Here is a 22,363-nt window from a genome sequence, read left to right as displayed (position 1 = left end):
TCTTTTTTAAGAACGGATTTAAGTATATTACAAAAGAGCCGTTGTTTGAGCTTGGCTTATTTGAAATTCAGAGACTCGAACTTTGCTCGAGCTCAAATTAAGCCCTAGTATTAATCTACTTCAAATTTCAGCTTGATTAGTATTTTGACAGCTTGAGCTTGGTTCAACTATATCAAATGATCTAATGAACCAAACTTATTTACATGCAAGGATAGAGTCAGAGGGCGGCTAGTAGGGCTGTCACCTCCCCTATAATTTTTAAAAATCCTACTTTTACATTTAAAATAAAATTATCATCCATTTTTTTTATTATGTATATTTGTTCTTCCTACACAAATAAATTCGAACTCCGTCTCTGTTTACATGAGTCGAGCTAGAGTTAGCTCCTGGTTGGCTCATTTCCTAAACTGAGCCAGAAATTATGTTCAAGCTCGGGTCATATGTTAAGAGAACCAAGTTCATCAAGGCCCTTAACGAATCAAGCCTCGAATTGCTAATTGGTTCATTTTCAGTCTTATATGGATCAAGTATATGGATCAAGTCATTGTCAATGCACAACTCTAATAAACATCCCTAGCCAGCTATAAATAGCATGTTGGGTTCTCGTGATTCCAAACCATCCATATATTAAACATCCCCAGTTTTCTTTCTCTCCCGATACTATGGAATCCTCACCATTTTCCATTGAAACTCTAGTTAAGAAGGTCAGGGAAGAGATTTTCTCAACCTTCGATGTTTACAACTCATTTGTTTCCGTGTCTGCGTATGATACTGCATGGCTGGCCATGATTCCAGCTGAAAACCCTAATAAGTTCGAGCAATGCTGCGGCCCTATGTTCAAGGGTTGCTTGGAATGGGTTTTGAATAACCAGAAAGAAGAAGGGTTTTGGGGGGAGAGAGATATGAATGGTCTTCCTACCATTGATACCCTTCCTTCGACTCTAGCTTGTATTGTTGCACTCAAAAAGTGGAACCTTGGAGATACAAATATAAACAAAGGTACAATCAATTAATGAAGTACAAAGAAAATTTTAGCCTAGCTGGAATTGTCATGCATGCAAAATAAAGCGATTTTTAAAAAAAACAAAATAATACTCCCTCAGATGTACACTTTCGAGTATTAGTAGAAATAAAATTTCTTTACCGATAAAAAAAATAATACTCCCTCCGTCCCAATTTAATAGTCTCTTTTTACATGAACATGTCATTGTTTTTCTCATGCTAGGGTTAGCGTTTGTTCGTGAAAATTTGGAGACGCTTCTAAAAGAAAGACATCACAGTCTTCCTCGTTGGTTTACAATTGTTTTCCCTGCAATGGTTGAATTAGCCCAAGCCACAGGTTTAGGTGTTGCCGATGAGGTAAAAGGAGTACTCGCAGATGTTCTACTCAAGAGGGAACAATTTCTTGAAACGTAAGTTTTATTCACATGTAGATAATTTCTTATTTTGTGCATTAGTAAAATAAATATGGCTATGGAAAAACTATAATGAAAGCAGGAACGTGACGTGCACATCTCAAAGGTGATGCTCGAGCAGTAGAATAGCTATTCCATGTTAAAAGTAATTAACATAAAAGCACGCATTTGTAGGGAAGGAGACGTAAATGATTACCAGTGCTATCCTCCATTACTGTCGTTCCTAGAAGCTTTACCATCCACACGTAACATCGATAGAGAAATCATACTAAAGAGCTTGAACCAGGATGGCTCTTTGTTTCACTCGCCCTCTGCAACAGCTTATGCTTTCATGGCTACAGGAGAGAGAAAGTGCAAAGAATACCTCGAGAGACTTGTTCGAAGATGTCCTCGCGGAGGTTGGTTTTTTATAATTTGAAGAAGAAAATGATAAAATTAAAGGAGTATAAATGTTAAAAGAGAGCAGGGGTGGAGTCAGAACTTCTGTCAACCGATATCATGTTGTTTTTTATTTTTTGAAACGGCAAATAAATTCAAACTCGACAAATGGGTACATTCGAGTAATAAGAAAGAGAAAGAGGAAAACCCAAGCTCCATGAAATAACACAAGAGCAAGAGGAATCCCAGAAAAGAGAAAATCCAATGAATGGTTTTTTCCTTTCAATGATGCTTTCCCTCTCCTTCTTAATGTACCTATTATCGAGTTTCTAATAATAATAAAAATTTGCCTATCAAAAAAAAAAAATCCGGATAAGCCTATGAGTGAAAAAAACCGGTGTAGGGTTTGGGGTTGTAGTTTTGGTGCTGATATAGGGTAGTTTTTTTTTTTTTTTTTGAACCGGAATATATATAGGGTGGTTGGGTTGAAAATCCTTTAATTTCTCGTACATATATGTGGCCTTAAAATGACACATACACACACATATATGACATTGTAAATAATTTAATCTTTTGTATATTTTGGGTGCAGTTCCACCAATGTATCCAATGGATGAAGAGCTCATAAAGCTTAGTTTGGTAAATCAAGTTACGAGGTTAGGATTGGCTGAGCATTTTAGTGGAGAGATTGAAGTGATTTTGTCAGAGGCTTACAGGTAATTAATAATAATTATACTTACTTTTTACTCTTTCGAGTGAAAATTCCTATTAAGAATCTTCCAAATTAATTATTGTCATGAACGTGACATTGCTATCTCTCTCTTCTTCTTCTTTTAAATTTTGGTTGAAATATTTTAGGAGTTACAAGAGGCCACAAACAAGAGTGGATAATTTGAAACCAGCAAAGTTATACAAAGACTCTTTAGCCTTCCGGCTCTTGCGGATGCATGGCTACGATATAACTCCACGTACTCTCTCTCTCTCTCTCTCAATTTTTTTTTTTCAGTAAAAGAAAATTTTACTAAGATCCATCGAGGAGCAAATATAAGGAATAAACTGCTATATAAATCCCTCAAAGATCCAACCAAAAACAAAGTGTGATGAGTGGCATAAAGTTAGTACTTGCATAAATATGGCCACGACAGTATTGCTTTATTTTCTCTATGATATAGGTATACGATATTTCTATACGTATTTATGTAGTAAGGGTAATGCTTTTGCAGGGAGCTTCTGTTGGTTTGTGCATGATGAAGAAATCTTGGCTCATATAGAAAGAAACAGTGGATATTTCATGAGTGCAATGCTCAACATTTACAGAGCTACAGATCTTATGTTTTCAGGAGAAAATGAACTGAAGGAGGCAAGATCATTTGCAAGGAAATTGCTTGAGAAAAACATGAGGACGAGATGTGAAGAAGATGGTCTTCTAGAGATGCCAAGCTTTCATGAAGTGGTAATTATTCGCTTGCCCTTCCTGTGTTGACCCAAACTTTTTTTAGATTAAACAACAAACCAAGTACTTGATAGAAAGAAAAAAAAAATTAAATTAAATGCAAGGCTTTCAATATCTTTTACTGCCTTTTTCTTCATCTTATATGAACTTTTTTTTTTCACTTTTTATCCAAATTTTTATATGCTTAAATTTTAATACTTCTTGTTGAAATGACTGATCAAAATCCAAAAAATTTTGAGAAACGACAAATAATTTTTTGACACGCTAATTACACCCCCTGGTGTTTGCCTTATTGACATAACATGTGATAGTATTATCCAAAAGTGTCCTATATTAACAAATTCACCTTTTTTTATTATAAATAAATAATAAAAAGCTTTCAATTCTGACCCCAAAAAAAGTTCTTTTGAGTAGTAAAAATAAAAAGTTATTTATAAATTTTACAATATATTTTTTTTTATCAAAACAGCTCCTATGATGGGTAAAAAAAAGTCATTTTGATTCACACAATATAAGACTTGATAGTTTTTTTTTTTTTTACTTTATATTATCATCAATGGTGAATTTTTAGACATAAGTTACTTTTGACTGATTGGATGACGTATTTGGACAAATAATTGTTTCTTGGGATGTCGTTGGTGAAACGCACATAGAAACTAATGAGGGTTATTTCTCATGTGTGAGTAGGGTATTTGTCATCAAGGCAAACTGTCGTTGAAAGTTACCCCCAATCAAAATGTCAAATTACTGCTCTTTGTCTGTACATAAATTAAATTCTATCTAGGTAAATACTGTAGAATGCCCTAGCAAATATTCCACTGAGACAAGCAAATCTCTGTGGTCCAGGACTTGAAAATTAAAAATTCCAAAGTCAATGAATTTCAAAAAAAAAAAAAAAAACAATTCATATAAGACAGACTGCGCCTATCAAATGGAAATCATGACCGACCCCAGACTTGAATAATTTTCCAAGTCAATGAATCCAAACAAAAAAAAATGGGCCATGTAAGAAAGACTGTGCCCATCGGAAGGAATGACGAAGCAAAAAGGCCTTTTGCACCTTTGTGTGAAGTAAAACCGTGTGTGGCCATTGAACAGGTTGAGCATGAGTTAAGTCTTCCATGGATTGCTCGATTGGATCATCTTGACCATAGATTTTGGATTGAAGCAAATGATCATGTCGATGCTCTTTGGATTGCAAAGGCCTCCTTCTATAGGTATTTTTCAATTGAAATTCACTGAAGCTCGTTATTAGGAGAGATTATTCAATGCTCCAAGAGGCATGCTCCACGAATACTTGATAATAATATTATTGTGTGGGGTCCATTCAATAGTTCTATACAAATTTGTCACTATCGAGTATTTTTTTGGGCACTAGAAAACTTGATCGCCAAACTCTGCCCTTTAAATAGTCTTTCATCCCTAAATAAGTGTCCGGCCTGTAAACCTAAGCCTTTAAAATAATGCATTTGTTTTGTTAAAAAAATCAAATTTTTTTTCATAAATCAATGGATAGTAATGAGTTATTGTAAGTTGCAAAAAAGATTGATGCTATATTTGAATGAGTTTTTGAGAAATTTTTTATGAGAGTAATGATTAGAAGTAAAGACAATGAGTTGAGAGAAATAGAGAGAGAAATGAGAATAATGGTTGGAGATATGGGTAATGAGTGGAAAGTAATGATTGAAAGTAGGAGTAATACGTGTTTTTTGAGTTTGGAAATTTTTTTCCAAATCTTAATCCATACAAGGCATGAATCTTTTAATGGAAAAAATGCATATTTTGTAAGGCCTAGATTTGCAGGCTGGACAATTATTAGGAACGGAGGGAGTATTAAGGAAAATATATGTGCTTTATAGCCGAAGCTAACTGTTGTGCCTGTTTTTGAGTCATGGTTCAAGAGCAGTTAATAATTTTTCCTGTTGTTATGGTAAAATGTCATAAAAAATACACTTCTAACATCCAATGAAAACATATAAAAAAATACTAGGTTATCATGTCTTCATAATGACAAGCTAATGAAACTAGCTGTGGAGAACTACAAGCTTCGGCAATCGATCTATCAACGAGAACTCGAAGAAGTGACAAGGTATGCATGTTTTCTAAACATTAATTCACTAACTTCCCTTAATTCCCGCTGACTATAAAATATGCACCCCTAAAAAAAAAAAATTCAATTTTCCCTTGGTAATCTCATTTTAATATTCTAATTTCTATGGGTCATCGGTATGTACGCATAGATGGTCCAAGGAGTGGGGGCTCAGTGAGATGGGTTTTGGCAGGGAGAAAACAACATATTGTTACTTCGCTGTAGCCGCCAGCAGTTCTCTGCCACGTGGTTCAGCTGTTCGATTGATTGTTGCAAAAAGTGCCATACTTATTACGGTTGCAGATGATTTTTTTGACATGAAAGGTTCACTTGACGACTTGCAAAGCTTGAATGAGGCAGTACAAAGGTACAATACAATCACTTTCCAAAAAATATGAGAAAAAGACTTCTTGTTGAGTTTTCAGATTGAGCCCCGTCCTGCTAAAAATCTTATTTTTTAAATATTTATTTTTTATTTCACGAGGTAGATTATTTTTTTATAATGTATCATCATTACTAATTTAAAAAAAAAGTATTTATTTCTTATTTTAGTTTGCAGAACGGAGCCACGTTTAAAAAGAAATTGATTTTTAAGAGGGGTTTAGATTCTTTTTTGTCAAAGTTTTGAACTAGCCGAGACCGTCTATATTTGAACTAAACATTGGTATAATTAATAATTCTTATTTTCTCAAAAAAATTTAAGTGGGGCTTGGATTCTTTCTTGTCCAAGTTTTGACCTCTAAATTTGGACCATACATTCAAATAATCAATGATTCAAATTTTCTTAGACACTTTCATTGGTAAGAATTGAGACTCTTCTGAAAAAAAAATCGAACCATTAATTGAAATAATGGAAAGTTTAGACTGTCCTTTTCAGTCCAAATTAAAGACAGAGATGATCCAATTTCTTTTAAGATAAAAAATCCAGCCTTTTCCCCTATTATTTACTTTTGTGCGGCTATAATCCCATCGAGTTTAAATTTAAAATAGTATCTTCATCTCTCTAAAATATTTCAAAGAAAAGTTAAGTTTTTACAACCCTCTCAAGTTTAAGGCCTCATTCGGCTTAATAAACTAAATGACTTCTTCTTCTTCTTTTATCTTTATTCAAAAAAAAATCGCATTTTTTAGTTTTCCGTCAATTTTTTGAGGATTATTACTTCGTTTTGACGAGAGAAATTTAAAAAGTAAAAAAGTTACGACCGAAATCCAATTTAAAAAGTAACTCAGGGAATTTTCATTTTGAAAACTTTGACAAAACAGAGTCGAAACCTTAATTAGCTAATTTTCACTACTTCATTCTGGTGGCCATCAACTCAACTTCAGACCCCAACAAAGAAATCTTATAATGGCACTCTGCCTATACAATTTTTCAGAAGTTGCAATTTTGGTCGGGGTAAAATTAAAAGTAGCACATTTCACCCCAAACTTTTTATGAACAGATGGGATGGAAAAGGTTTGTGTGGGCATGGTAGGATTATCTTTGAAGCTCTTGATGGCCTTGTCACTGATATTGCTAAGAAACACCTCCGTCAACAAGGAAGCGACATTACTGACAATCTTCGAGATATTGTAAGTACTTGTGCATACGATTTTACTTTACAATAAATTGATCAGTAGTATCAGTCTTAAAATTTATAATGAAATGATCACTTAAAAGTTAGTATGATTTTCACACAGATGTTACGTACTTTTTTTTTTTTTTCCATACAAAGTAACTTTCCGAAAAATATTTCGTGTTTGGCAGTGGCGGGAAACGTTTGGCTCATGGCTGGTGGAAACTACATGGAGCAACAACGGATTCATACCATCCATGGAGGAATACCTTGAGACTGGCATGATTTCTATTGCCAACCACACAATAGTTCTTCCAGCTTCGTGTTTTCTCAACCCGAATTTACCGAACCACAAACTCAAACCTTCCCAGTACGAACCCGTCACAAAATCGCTAATGGCTTCATCGCGATTATTGAACGACATTCAAAGCTACCAGGTATCCAAATGAGTCGGTCTCCCGGGTAATTGTTCAGTACTCCTGGAGAAATTCTTCTCCTCTATTCACATAACTAGTGGATTTCACGAATGAAACGTATTCGGGCTCCACTACTTATGAGACATAGGAGCACTACTCCCGGAGTGTAAAATGTAGAAGTAGTACTTTTCTATATAAAATTCGGGTTGAATAGCTAAAGTTTGAAAATAATAAATCCCATGCATGGCCTAAATTGAGTGTCTGCTTTGGGGGGAGTGATTATTTAGTGCTTTTAGAGCACTGTCAAATTGGGAGATGTTGCTAAGCGGGGGTGCTTAACTGTGGTGCCAAGCGGCCAATCTAGTCGTTCATCTTGGCACGGACGGCTCGGATCTATTCCGACCGCATAAAAATCTAAATAATTTGTTGCTCAGATATTAAGATCTGAGCCGTCAATTGCCTAGATGAACGACCAGATTAGCCGCTTGGCAGCATCCCCTGGTCCAGCACCGCCATGTGGTTCAGTAACAATAACTTTGAATCTACACCATAGACCACACTTTTATGAAGTATATTTGTTTTGTTTTGTCTAAAAAGCTCACATCATTTGTGCATTGGCAGAAGGAGCAACTAGATGGGAAAGCAAACCTTGTTTTGCTCCACCTAAAAGGCAATCCAAAGGCAGAGATTGAAGACTCAATTTCCTATGTCAAAGGGATGCTAGATGAGAAGAAAACAGAGTTATTGGAGCATGCTTTGATGGATTATGGCTCCAATGATTTGCCCAAACCATGCAAGCTTCTCCACTTATCATGCCTAAAAGTCTTTCAGATGTTTTTCAACTCTTCCAATCGATTCGACTCGGATACAGAACTATTTGATGACATTAAAAGAGGGATTTACATTCCTCCAGAGAATCCAGCCCCTAGACGAATTCCATCTCCTTTCAAAATGGAAACGAAATGTTCAAAAGTTAAGGCTCGTGTGATCGGGGAATCCAAATATCAAGGCAGCAGGAATTTCAATACTGGACAGAACTTTGCACGGAGTGCTACTCCAATACCAGTTGGGCGTGAAAAAGTCATTATCCCACCAAAGTTCGGGTTGTGCTTTCCGGCGACAAAGGATTTCCAGTGGACTGCAGGGGTTAGAGGTAACTTCGGGAGAGCGTTTCTCTTGGGAAGGGGCTATTAGTCTCTGACTCTCTGCAATGGGTTGAAGTTAGTGTTGGGTACATCTGAGCAGCAATTTATATTTCAGTTATTTTTGTTGGCATCTTGTCAACAGTATTGTGTTTTTAATATATCATTTGAATAAGCCTTTGCAAGTAACAGCAGTAGAAGAGTCGTCGTACTCTTTGAAGCTCTCTCAATACACTTCTATGATCTTTACAATTAACGAGATTTTTCTTTGCGATTCAAAAACATGAATCAAGCCACCATTGAACTGTCCCACGCCATACATATACTCATCTGTTGCTGCTTGAATGTTCCGAGCTAGCTTATTGTTTGTACTTGTATTGCTGTTGTGTAATTTTGAATGAGTTGGTTGTAACCCGCTCAACCAGATTCTTCTTCTTCTTTTTATTTTATTTTATAATAACCTGATTTCGATACCAATTTACACGTAACTCGCTTAATCCCGAGATCCTAAAGCTAATGACCGGTCAATGCTCTAGCAACCCAAGAGTTTTTTTCCAAACAGTGGATGCCGAACCTGCGTGTTTGAACTTGAATTTAGTAGGATTAACAGTACGACTCTTCACAGTGAAGGCAAAGCACAAGAACCAAAATTTATTCTCCACATTTTGTCAACAAGCAATTAAGAAACAGAGTGAAGCTCCATTTATGCTTAGCATATAAAGGACCAAAACATCCATGATGACTAAGACTCTCATTTTCCAACTGCTTATTGTTTTACAGTGGCCCCAAGCCCAGGGGTTGCTTAGAACAAAATCCTCTGTACTAGATTACTTCAACAGTCGATTATCGGTGCTGACTTAGCGTTCGAAAGGTGGGGATTCCCCACGAAGAAAGGATGAAAAGAAGGCAAGGGACTCGCTTGGTTTAAAGATGGGAACCGCGTGTCCAGCTCCTCTGAATGTTGCGAACGTAAGCCCCTCATATTCTTGGAGCCAACCACCGACCTGATCCAAGCAAATCAAGAAATTGTTTATCAGCAGTAGCTGTGAAACATGTTTTTGTTTGCAGTTTTCAAAATTTTAAAACAGTAACATAAACATTACCAAAAGCAACAACACACTACAAGAAACTAGGCTATTGGCAACCAGAAAATTTGCTTCGGTGGTTTTGCTGTTGCAAAAGGTCAATTTTATTGACTGAGTATTATATTTGCTACAGCTAAAATTCCTGTTGCAAATAGTAGTGAAAAAATATCCATCTGCCACGGTAAAAAGGATCCGTGGCAATCTAAACAAGTAAAAGCAACGGGCCGGTCCCCGTGGCAAATATAGGAAGAAAAAAAAAACAGGGTTTTAGTTTCGAGGGTTTTTCACCTCCCCACACTTAGCGAATAAAAAAAACTTATGGCATAAACATAAAGATCACGGTCTAAAAACTAAAATCTCACTTTTTGTAAAAGCGTAAAAAAATATTATGGACTATAGTTTTTTAATTTCAGTTATATAAAAAAATTGAAATGGAAAGATATTTTAATCTCAGTAATCTAAAAAATTATATTGTAACCTAAAGAATAGATCTCATTTTCAAAAACACATTGAAAAAGATAATGCTATGCCCAAGACTCGAACTCGCACGAATTGTACAGACAAGTTGCCATTGGTACGCACAAGAGAACTTTATAAAGCATAGGACAGAAAATATATTTATAATATTTCTGACCGTTGCTTATTTATTGAATCAAAGCAAACCACAGGCGCTCATGATTTGTCACACAACAATTAAGCGTCCTCGTATCGCGCACTACGAATAAGTTCTAAATTTAATCAGTTGGTTTTATTTTAATAGTGATTGATCTGAACCATTAAGATTTCACGTCTCACTAATTCTATCAGTATCACTAAAATCGAAGATCATCGGATATCGGCGATCGCCTGATTGAATCACATTTGATGCGTCCCGATGCATTAAAGTATTAGATTGCAATACCCGACACCCACCTAAGTCTTTTTCTTCAATTTGAACCGTCCCTCTTTTACATATTATGGAGTACATCATTTCCACCAAAACGAAGTTAATCGGGAGGGTAGCTACACACTTGATCGGATAGAAAAATCCACTTTGTTAGTGACATTGTTCTCGATAAAGATGCTTTCTAAACCCGATTGAGATAATTTTATTCGAGAATGACATAATCAACAAGGAAAACAAAGCAACGGTTTGGATCATCGTAATTGTGTCACGGTCAAATGACTACCGTACATTCAAATACAACACAAAACTTAGTTTGCTAACAATTATATTGAACGTATAGAATTTAAAAGTCATTATCAACTAAATATTTATAGTTGTCGATCGGAACCGTTAGGTTTTTACATCTCACTGGTTACATCATTGCCACCAAAATCGAAGATCATCGGATATCGGCAACAGTTTGATCGAACAACATTTGATGCATTCCGAGGCATTAAAGTATACTTGCAAACGTCTCATATTCCAAAGTACGATGTGGGTGAAGAGCTACTTATTAGTTCAGATCCTGACATACAATTAGATGGAGAACGATTGGGTGAAGGCTATTGTAAAGTATATGTTGGTAAAGCAATAATGCCCCATGTTCTTTTGGAAAGAACTCATCCAGGTGTAGACACTGTTGGAGATGCTCTTGGCCGTTATGTTGCATGGAATTTCTGTGATGTAGGTTGCGACTCTGATTTTATTGTTTCATTTAATTCTATATTGCTTCTATAAGTTGATTTTAATTTTTTTTACTGTTTACTTTTCAAGTGATCGAGAAAGAGATGGACGATTATTGAGTGTGTTCTTTACAATTTGTAGTATTTTTCTTAGAGACTTTGTTTTGTTTTTCATTTGCTCTAGGTGTTTTAGTATTTTTGTCTATTAGGTTGAAAGAGATGGATGATATTGGATTGTGTTGTGTTGTTATTAGGAATTTGAGAATTATGGTTTTGTCCAACTCGATTTTGAATATGGATGAATGGATGATTTCGATACAATATGATGAATTGTGTTGCTATTAGGAATTTTAGAATATGGATGTGAATGGATGATTTGAAAACAACAATGAAGAGGTTTGTATTCAATGAAGAGGTTTAGGTTTGCAATACATGAGCTTGAGTGAATGGTTAATTTTAGAGCTACAGAAACTCGTTCATATTATGGATGAAATTCAATTAAAAAAAAAAATGCACTTTTGCGCGGGAGCTGCTGTAGTAGCAAGAACGATAATGTTTTTTGCGATGGGTAATATCATATTTGCCACAGTATTACATACCGTGGCAATTAAAATTTCATTTTTGCAATTTATTTGCGTCGGCTAAATTACCGTTGCAAACGATCAATTTCCCGTCGCTAATACTTCGCGACGGGACAATCCTGACGCGAAAACCCATTTGCGACCCCCCTTACTGCCACCACCCAATCCCGTCGCAGGGCCATTGCAAAAGCCTTTTTGCAACGGTATTCCTCCATTTCCAACGGTAATGAACCGTAGCAAAAACTGTTATTTCTTGTAGTTTCTGATTTTGGCCTCGAATAAAAAAAAAAAGACGCCAACAATAGGTGCTTGCATATAAAATGGTTGTGCTCATATCATCATTTGGTCCAAGTATACTTTGGTTAATGTGAACTGAAAACATAGATAGAGAATCAGAACCCACCAGCCAATAAGTTCGAATTGGCCCCAGATGTATTGAAATGAGCTTCAAGTTCTAAAGAACTTTGAATACCCACAATTTTGACCCTGTTTATCCCAACATCTCAATAGCTTTTTCACCACCCAACGGTCGTGATATTCGTTCTTAACCCAAACAGGAAATTAAGACTGAATGATATGTAATTCACCCGTAACTGATAACAAAACATGGGATATGATACTTCGTAATATTTCTTAGCCCATAGAAAACACAAAAACCCCGATTATTCCAAGAATGCTAGTTTGTCAAACTGGGGTTAATTAGTTAAACTAGAGATTAACTAGTTTGTTATTAGTTAGTTTGTTATTAGTTAAGCTTGATGAGCTGGCAAGTTTGTAAAGTCGGTGTGCTAGGGCTTTATATACTTGTTTTCTCTTCTTTCTATTGTAATCAAGAAAGCACAAACTGTAATACATCAATTCAAGAAATGAAAAACCTAGATTTTTCTGATTTTTTTGTGAGAAGTTGTCATGGTATCAGAGCATATCAAGACGCAAGTCCAAGCTTTGGTTTCGATCCGCTTCTAGGTCTACATCATCTTCTTCATTTCTTCTTCGTCAATAATTGGCTTGATCAACAATGGCGAGTTCTGCAAATTCTACGAGTTCTACAAGTTCTGCGAGTTCTTCGACTGAGTACTTACCTCTATCTCTTTCATTTCTGATCGCAAATTTTCAGTCATTCATTACTATCAAATTAGAATCATCGAACTATTTTGCTTGGAAAATTCAAGTTGAGAATGCCTTGCGCGCTAATTCGTTGTTTGATTATGCTGATGGATCTGTTCAAGTTCCTTCATCTGAAATTCAAGATACTTCTGGAAACAGAAACACTAATCCTGCTTATGTGCGATGGGAAATCATAGATCGGATGTTAATGTCTTGTACTCCGTATTATCGCTACAGTAACCCCTTCTATTTTACCACATATCGTTGGATCTCATCGTACTTGTGAATTCTAGTATAAATTGGAAGAGAAATATAGTAGTCTATCGCAAACACATGTTCATGATCTCAGATGTCGAATCTATAGCCTGAAAAAGACTACATCTATGGAGCAGTATCTTGATTCTATCAAAGTCCTTATTCAAAGGCTAGAGTCCTCGATCTGGATCACACATGGATGATGAAGAGCTTGTTTTCCATACCTTAAGGGGGCTACCTAATAGCGAATATCGATCCTTTAAACAAGCCGTCAGAACTCATCTTGTGACCTCACCCCTTACATTCTGTGGTCTTGTTTCTATGTTAATGGCTGAAGACTTGTATTTGGATACAGAACAAGAAGAAACTTCCACCATACTTGTCGCTCAACATAATGGTGTTTCTTCAACTACTGCATCATCATCTTCAAACTCTTCTGGTTTGATGCCCATGCAACCTGTACAACCTGTTATGCAAATGCAACCTATGCAACCTGTTATACAATCTGCTTCTGTTCCACAACCATCTCAGTTCCAATTTCCTGTTCAATTTGGTAATTAAGCTCTTCAGTTTGGGCCTGGAAATTCACAGATGTCTGGTTTTGCTTCTAACAATTATGGAGGAAATAGGAATAACAGGAATTCCGATAATGGAAATCGTTTCAGAGGTTCTCAGTTTGCAAGAAACAGTTTTCCTAATGATTTCCCATTTCCATTTGACGGCTATCAGATTTGTGGCAAAACTAATCATCAAGCATAAATAGCTGTTATTACAGACAGAATTTGGGGTATAGACCACCGCATTTTGGTCCTCAAATTGGTTCACAGTTTGGTTTAGGGTCACAATTTGGCTCTCCATTTGGATCTTAGTTTGGTCAGAATGGCATGCCATGAGCTTCAGGGTTTATACCACCAAGACCACAGGCTTTGATGCTCACTTCTGATTCTTTTAATCCCTACCATCAAGGCTATCCACAGAAACCACAGTTCTCTTCTCTAAATTTGTAGCAGAATCCCTATTTTGCTCCTTTTCAGCATAGTAGTTCTTCTAATGCGCCTACTGGTTTGTATCTTACTGCTCAGAACTTTGGACCACCTTCTGGCTCTTATACTCCATCTACCTCTACATAGATGGTCAATACCAACAATATGCCTTGGTTCTTTGATTCTGGTGCAACCACTCATGTTACCAGGGATGTGAATTAGATTTCTGTGCCATCTTGTGCTCCTACAACTACAGTTACAGTAGGAAATGGACAGGCAAGGCTTGTGTCAAACTCAGGTAAAGGATTGCTTCAAACAACTCACCAGTCTTTCATTCTTAATCATATATTACATGTTCCCAAAATCTCTCATAACCTATTGTCAGTCCATCAATTTGCTCTAGATAATCACTGTCACATAACTTTCGATTCTTCTGGATATATTGTTCAGGACAAGTTGACCAATCAAGTGGTTCTTCAGGGACCTTGCCACCAGGGTCTCTATCCCCTTCTTCCTTCTTCTAAAGCCAAACATGGTGCCACAGCCCTAATCAGTAACACTCCTTCTGCTGAATTATGGCACAGGCGTCTAGGTCATCCTCACTCTACTTTGCTTCAGCACTTGGCAAATAAATACAGTTTACCTGTTCATTCCGTACCTAGTCTAGATTGCTATGCATGTAATAAGGCCAGGAGCCATAAACTCCCCTTTCCAATCTCCACTACTCACACAACCACACCCTTTGAACTCATTCATATGGATGTTTGGGGCTCTTCTTCTATTGCTTCTTTTTCTGGTTTCAGGTACTATTTGTTGCTAATAGATGATTTCACTAGATATTGTTGGTTGTTTCCTTTAAGATTCAAGAGTGATGTTTAATCTCATGTTAAAGCATTTCAAGTGTTTGTTTCAAATCTATTTAACTACTCCATTAAGACTTTTAGGTCTGATCGTGGAGGTGAATTCCTCAATAAAATAATGACATATTTCTTCTCTCAGTTTGGTATTTGTCATCAAACAACTTACCCTCATACTCATCAACAGAATGGTCTTGTTGAAAGGAAGTATGCTCATATCATTGAAACAGCTATTGCTCTCCTTCAACAAGCTAGACTTCCTATTGCTTTCTGGCTTGAGGCCATTTCTACTGCTCTGTATCTTATTAATAGGTTGCCACATTCTTCTCTTCAGTTTAATGTCCCTTTTCATAAACTCTATAACACTGCACCTGACTACATGAGTCTCAAATCTTTTGGTTATTGCTGTTTTCCCTGGCTTAGACCATACAAATCTAACAAACATGAACCAAGATCAACCCCATGTGTCTTTCTGGGTTATTGTGTTGGCACTAAAGGTTACAGGTGCCTAGACCCTACTACTGAGAAGGTCTATGTGTCTAGACATGTCAAGTTTATTAAACATGACTTCCCCTATCCAAATCTCATCTCTTCTTCTTCTTCTCCATCTTCCTCCTCTCCTCCTCCTATAGTATCTCCACGTTTTATTCTACCTACTTCTTGTCCAATCATACCTCAGTCTACCATGGTTTTTACTACTCCTACTTCACTTCCTGTGTCTTCTGTCATATCTTCTCCTTCTGCTTCTATGTCTCCCACTATTGCTACTCTACCTAACTCCTCTCTACCTACTCCTCCTGTTTCTTCTTTTGTTCAACCTCCTCCTCTTCCTCATTGTCCAGGTCATTCAATGCTTACTAGGTCAAAACAAGGTATTTCAGTTCCAAAGATTCCTTTTTCATTATTAGTTCATACTCCACCTTCTACTGAACCTAGTTCTTTTAAGGAAGCAATAAATTTTCCTGAGTGGAGACACGCAATGTCTGAAGAATACAAAGCCTTAATGTCTCAAGGTACATGGACCCTTGTTCCTCTCCCTCCTGGTGCTCCAGTTATAGGGTGCAAATGGATTTTCAAAATAAAACATAATCCAGATGGTTCTGTTGCAAAATACAAGGCTAGATTAGTTGCTCAGGGGTTTCAACAAACTGCAGGAGTGGATTATTCTGAGACTTTTAGCCCTGTTATAAAACAACCTACGGTCAAAGTAGTTCTTTCCTTGGCCTTGCATTTTGGTTGGCTCATTAAGTAGCTGGATATATCCAATGCTTTTCTCCATGGCAATCTTCAGGAAAAAGTTTATCTTCGGGAACCACAAGGCTATGTTAGTGGCCAATTTCCTTAGCATGTGTGTCAACTTCATAAGGCTCTTTATGGTCTCAAGCAGGCCCCACGAGCATGGTATGACATGCTCTCCCAATCTCTGATTTCTCTTGGTTTTCAGAACAGTCTTGCTGACTCCTCTTTATTTGTTCTTCATAAGGGCACTGATTTAGTGTATGTTTTGGTATATGTGGATGATATTCTTGTTACTGGGTCAAGTTCAGATTTGGTTGCTCATATCATTGCTCAGCTTAGTTCTTCTTTTACTCTCAAGGATCTAGGGTCCTTACATTACTTTTTGGGTATTGAAGTTCTACCTACAGCCACTGGGCTTGTTCTATCTCAAGCTAAGTATGCTCTTTCTTTACTGACTAAAGTTGGTATGACAGATTGTAGACCCTGTGCTTCTCCTTCCTCTCTAAAACCTATATCTTCAGAAAATATGTCTCCAATGTCCAATCCAGAACTCTACAGGTCCTTAGTTGGCTCTTTGCAATATCTAACACTCACTCGACCTGAGCTTTCTTTTGCTGTTAACTCTATATGTCAGCATATGCACAACCCTTTGGAGTGTCATTTCACAGCAGTTAAGCGCATTTTATGGTATGTCAAGGGCACATTGGATCTTGGTCTTGCCTTTTCCAAGAGTTCTCTTACTCTGTCAGCATTCTCTGACGCTGATTGGGCTGGTGTGCCATTGATAGACGTTCAACAGGTGGCTACTGTGTATTCCTTGGGTCCAATCTACTTTCTTGGTCACCCAAGAAGCAGGCAACCGTGGCACGTTCCTCCACTGAAGCTGAGTATAAGGCACTAGCTAATGTTGCTTCAGAGGTTGTATGGTTGCTTCAATTGTTTAAAGACTTGGCTGTCCAGTCTCAGATAGCACCTCCCATTTTGTGGTGTGATAATGTTTATGCCATGTCTTTGGCTACTAATCCAGTGTTTCTTGCTAGGACTAAGCATGTTGAAGTTAACTTTCATTTTGTTAGAAAAAAATTGGTCTTAAGCAGCTCAGTGTACGTCATGTTCCTTCTGAATATCAGGTAGTAGATATTCTAACCAAACCACTTACCGTGGCTCGTTTTTTCCTCCTCCGTGACAAACTTCAGCTGCAACCTGTTCCAACCTCAGTTTGTGGGGGGCTGTCAACAAGTCAAGACAAGTTAGTTAGTCAAACTGGGGTTAATTAGTTAAGCTAGAGATTAACTTGTTTGTTATTAGTTACTAGGGCTTTATATACTTGTTTTCTCTTCTTTTCTATTGTAAAGAAAGCACAAACTGTAATACACCAATTCAAGAAATGAAAAACCTAGATTCTTCTGATTTTTTGTGAGAAGTTGTCAATGTAGAAACTTTATATCCATCTCAAAACCAATTGGCAATGAGTTGAGAGGTCCCAGATGTTATTAAGTGATCTATTCCACTTCCAAGTAATGTGGGATTCATTTCTTTAACATCTCCCCTCACGTACAGCCGCGTTTGAGGTCTGTCACATATGGCCACTTTTTGGGTCCTATCATCGTGCAGCCTTTTCGCTGGTCTGTCATCGCGGGGTGTGGATTGTGAATTTTATAAAATGTGGGGTGGAACGGGTCCCGCTCTAATACCATGTAGAAACTTTATATCCATCTCAAAACCAATTGGCAATTAGTAGAAAGGTCCCAGATGTTATTAAGTGATCACCCATTCCACTCCCAAGCAATGTTGGATTCATTTCTTTAACATGTTCCCTGTCCCTCGATCATTCTTGCAATCAAACGCGCCCACAGAGAATATTCAAACTAACTCTTTATTCCCCCAAAGAAAAGGTAAAGATAATCTTTGTTGGGTAGTGGCCTTCCTCAGATAACTTTAAAAAATTATAGTGGAAGCTAATCTTATGCCTCTTTTTGTTTCCATAATCTTATTACTTAAAGGATTACCTGCTTATTGTGGTACCCAGGGCCTCCATGCCCTTGTGATAGGTAGTCCAAGAGAGGTTAAGCTGTATCTTGTGGACAATACAGGGACCCTTCCATCTGTGTCTCCACTGAACCACACAAACAAAATATTGACATTAAGAAATCGTTTAGGGTACTGCTTTGATTATTTTTCGTTTTGGAATCCCTTTTGCTGAATAATTTTTTCAGAAATCGTTTCTTAAAACAAGTACATGCATTGTTTCTCATAAATGTTCTTAAAGGAATTTTAAAAAAAAATTTAAATGCCTGATATCAAAAAAAGTAGTTCTTTTGAAAAAGCTAAATGAATCAAGGTCTGATAAGTGTTCTGCAAAATTGATCTCTGTAGAAAACTGGTCCAAGTTAGGAGAATGTACCTGTAGACCCATATTCTAAGCCCTGCGTTTATAAGTTTCTTGTAAATGGGAAGAACAGATTCCTTTGAATCTTGACCAGGATTTGAATATTTCCATACTGCATCCATAATAATAGTTATGTAAGTATCCTGAAAGCCCTCTGCCCTTTTTGTCATACTTAAGAAGTCCCAAATACATAACCCAATTTATGGCGCGTGATCCTCTATCCCCTGTCCTGATGCCCTCCCAGCCGCATGACCAACCTTGAACTTGAGATTTCGAGATTCCCACTAGATCGTACGGTTGGGTGTGTATTCAGACATGGTAGGAACTAGGAAGGATCCATGGCTTGTTATCACTAACTTGTGGGCAACGCTAAAAAGATTACTAGTGACAACCATCAGAAACGAGAGAAATTTTCATTACTTGCAGATACTCCATTGCTTGAGGTTTTGACTATCGCTAACATGGAGTGCCTTCTGCACATTGGGTCTGTTGTAATAAGTTGTCGCGTGAGAAGAAACAACTACCATCATTTTAACCAAATGAAGGAAAACTATATTTGTCATCAGATTTAGCGGCACTGTTTTCTCTAACTCTGGTAAATATGTAAACAGAAACATTGTAGGATCCAACCACATTCGAAATATAAGGATACTCACATTGGTGGTGAAAGGATTTGCTAAATATTTATGTGATAAATTGCAGTCCTTATTTCAAATATGTTAGCTGTTTTAAATCGCTAGGTCTGACCGACTAGTTAATATTGGATATCTTGACCTGTTTTGTTAAGGTTTTCCTATATAAAAGGGTATTAGGGGGCAGTACTGTTTTATGTGAGAAAGTTATGTTTTTCTAGCAGATTATTCTCCACTTCCAAGTCTAATTCATGTACTGATCTTCGCCCGTGGACGTATGATTTTTAATACGAAACACATAACCATTTTGTGTTCTTCGTGATGGCTTAGTTTTATGCTCTCTTTTTTCATATGCAGACAGAACAAAAACTAAGATGACTGACAAATTACTGCTCACCATCTTAGATGTGCTCCTGAACATTACTTGCAGCAATGTCTGTTCCGAACCTGTGGATTTCCCGATGCAAACTGAGGTATAAAGGCTGTAGATGTCGATCACCATGTACTGTTTGAGTACTTCATCAACAGCTTGACTACAGTCTTCATTGCTCCATGTGTTATTGCTGTTGAAATCACGAGTACCTCCCTTATAGATGTGTGAGTTTCATCAGATACCACAGCATGGCTCCAAGCATAATCAACCAGACCTTCCAGTCCTCAGCGTCACATGTTTCCGGATTTCCCAGCTGCAATTTAAAATAGTTACTAGAGACCAGGGCACATGCGATACGTGTGCAAGTCGAATTTTCATAACATTTGTGAAAATTTGATCAAACTATAAGTGGGAAGCATTTTTACAAAAATATTGTGAAAATCTGACTTGCACACGTGATGTGCCCCGGCCTCTAGTATTAACCTATTGTGATAGATAAACAACAATTAAATCATAAAAAATCAATCGAATTGTTATATACCGTAGTAACAATTAACATGTATATACATATCTATACATTACCATGCTAATCGCCACTGTTTTGCTAACGTCGCTGTTGCCACCGATTTTGCCACAATCTAATACCTAAGTACTCTTCTATAAGATTTAGTAAATCAATCGTGTTAGCTCTCACGAAGAACATTCATTTTGAACAATAGATGCCTATCTCTACTATCTGTTGTGAGCACGAAACCTATCATTCGATAAAGAATATAGTGTTACTTACAAAATTTCCTAAACGATTTTCTTCTAATGCAATAATAAGCACACAATATCGAATAAATAAATTTACTTATTACCTGTTGTACATTTGTCGCTTCATCAGTCATAGCACTCTCATGTTGAAAATTTTTCCAAAGTTGAAATACCATTTTTTTATGAGACATTCCTACATAATAACAAAATAAAAAGATGATAGAATCTTTTAACAAAAAGGAAGGTACCCAATAAATCTCTTGTACAGGAAAAAGAAAAAACATCTATGGGTACTGGTAGCAATGAAATTCACAAACACAAATAAAAAAGAAGGTACAAACTTTTAACAGTAGAAAGGACAAACTTACTTTACAGCTTTGTGAAAACTCAATACTTTTGGGCCGCATATTCAGGCTAAAGTAATGTGAAGTCCTAACAAAAATAATTAATTTTTCCTCTTTTTCTTTTGTCTCCCAATCTCTCTCTTCGAAGCTTTCTTTTTCTGTGAAAGTGTTTTGTAAAAGTACCGGTGAAGATGAAGAAATGGGAGGAGTTGAGGAGAAATGAGAGTGTCGGACGTGGGTTGGCAGTTGGGAGGCAATTTTTTTTTTGGGGTCTTGGTGATGCGTTTTTACTTTGGTGCCCCTATAGTGTTGTCCCACGGGGGTTTTAAAAATAAATTTTGTAAGAGGGTATTTATGAAAAATGAAACTACATGACAGGGGAGAGACACCAAACACCAAACTGATGCTCTCCCTTTATACATTAGAATAGATACTTATCCTAAACAACGGCAATAATACAGAATTGACAAGCAATTAAGTTTCAAGCTTCTCGTCATAAGTGAATTGTTCAAGATTTTTGGACACAATTTAATATTTTGGTTCGTCTCAACTAGAAAAACCAGGAAAGTAAGAAAAGCATAGACCATATGGGGAAAAAGCACAATAAGGACAAATTAAAAAGGAAAAGTAACAAGAAAATCAATGTTTAAGCATTTGAATTTTTAGAGATATAGTCCACTCATTTTTACTTTTTCTATTTGTCTAGTAATACGAATTGGGAAATTAAAATGTAACGACCCACTCCAGCTGACCTGCTAACCCTTAGCCCAACCACGTGGATTAAAACGCTGGCCTCGAGTTATACAATAGCTCTTGGAGTTTCAGCATATGTCCCACAACATGCCGACAATCTCCCCACCTTATCCCCACCTTTTGATGCGAGGTTCGCGTTACATTGCCCTAGCAACTAACCAGGGTTGTGCTCTAGAATCACCAAACAAAATCAAACCAACAACCAAATCCAAAGTCCAGGGCCTACATGCATGGTCGTGTACGCGGATTGCTCTGGTACGACCACTACTATATAAATAAATAAAGATTTCAGTCATCTAGTGTGATCTTTCACTTTTAATCTCGCATTCAAAACCATGGTCTATCAAGATATAACTAAAGGTCTATATCTTTTAACCGCGTGATAAAAACCGTGATTAAAACTCATTAAAACTGTAACTAAAAAAGTAAAAATTGTGATTAAAAATGACAAAACCGTGACCTTTAACAGCTTAACATCTCAGTTTTATTATAAAACCATGGTTGTTTAGAGAGAAATAATCTCAGCTTTTGAGGAAACCGAGGTTAAAAGTGGCAATTTCCTAAGGAAAAAAACCCACTCTATTTCTCTTGTGGGGTTTCGAACCCAAATCTCTTGAGTTTTGCATAGAAGTTTTAACCAACTACACAACACAAACTTTTCAATATATAATTGAAATATTTAATAGATAACGACATATGCATTTAACATTAAAATATATTTCGAACGTGATTTTGAATCTTTAAATATTAAAATTAGCAATTTTTATAAACATGAAAGTTGTACCCCTTTGTATTATTGTTCAAACCCAATTTGAGTTATTTTAATCGGAATTTTGAGCAGAGTTATAATCAAAATACATTTGGCAACGAAACACAACCTTCATAAATTTTGTCACCAAAGGTATCGATTTGGCAACAAAATTTATTTTCATTGCCGAATGTGACCCATTTG

General features: G+C 36.7%; 1 protein-coding gene and 1 pseudogene across 1 annotated transcript; one reads left to right on the top strand and one right to left on the bottom strand.

Moving 5' to 3' along the window:
* The first annotated feature begins 382 nt into the window (after positions 1–382).
* LOC131312085 ((E,E)-geranyllinalool synthase-like) lies at positions 383–8,748 on the top strand. Its single transcript, XM_058339820.1, has 12 exons — positions 383–999; positions 1,226–1,412; positions 1,590–1,813; positions 2,386–2,509; positions 2,652–2,761; positions 3,017–3,246; positions 4,345–4,463; positions 5,237–5,335; positions 5,487–5,702; positions 6,778–6,907; positions 7,083–7,328; positions 7,929–8,748. Exons 1-12 carry the CDS (start codon positions 663–665, stop codon positions 8,499–8,501), a joined length of 2,595 nt encoding a protein of 864 aa, XP_058195803.1. The 5' UTR covers positions 383–662; the 3' UTR covers positions 8,502–8,748.
* A 403-nt stretch (positions 8,749–9,151) lies between these two features.
* LOC131317261 (serine carboxypeptidase-like 31) overlaps positions 9,152–22,363 on the bottom strand; it is a 20,502-nt pseudogene continuing 7,290 nt past the window's right edge.

This window comes from Rhododendron vialii, chromosome 2a (genome assembly GCF_030253575.1).
Source record: "Rhododendron vialii isolate Sample 1 chromosome 2a, ASM3025357v1".
NCBI classification, from domain to species: Eukaryota; Viridiplantae; Streptophyta; class Magnoliopsida; order Ericales; family Ericaceae; genus Rhododendron; species Rhododendron vialii.
This window is presented reverse-complemented; position numbering and strand designations above follow the sequence as displayed.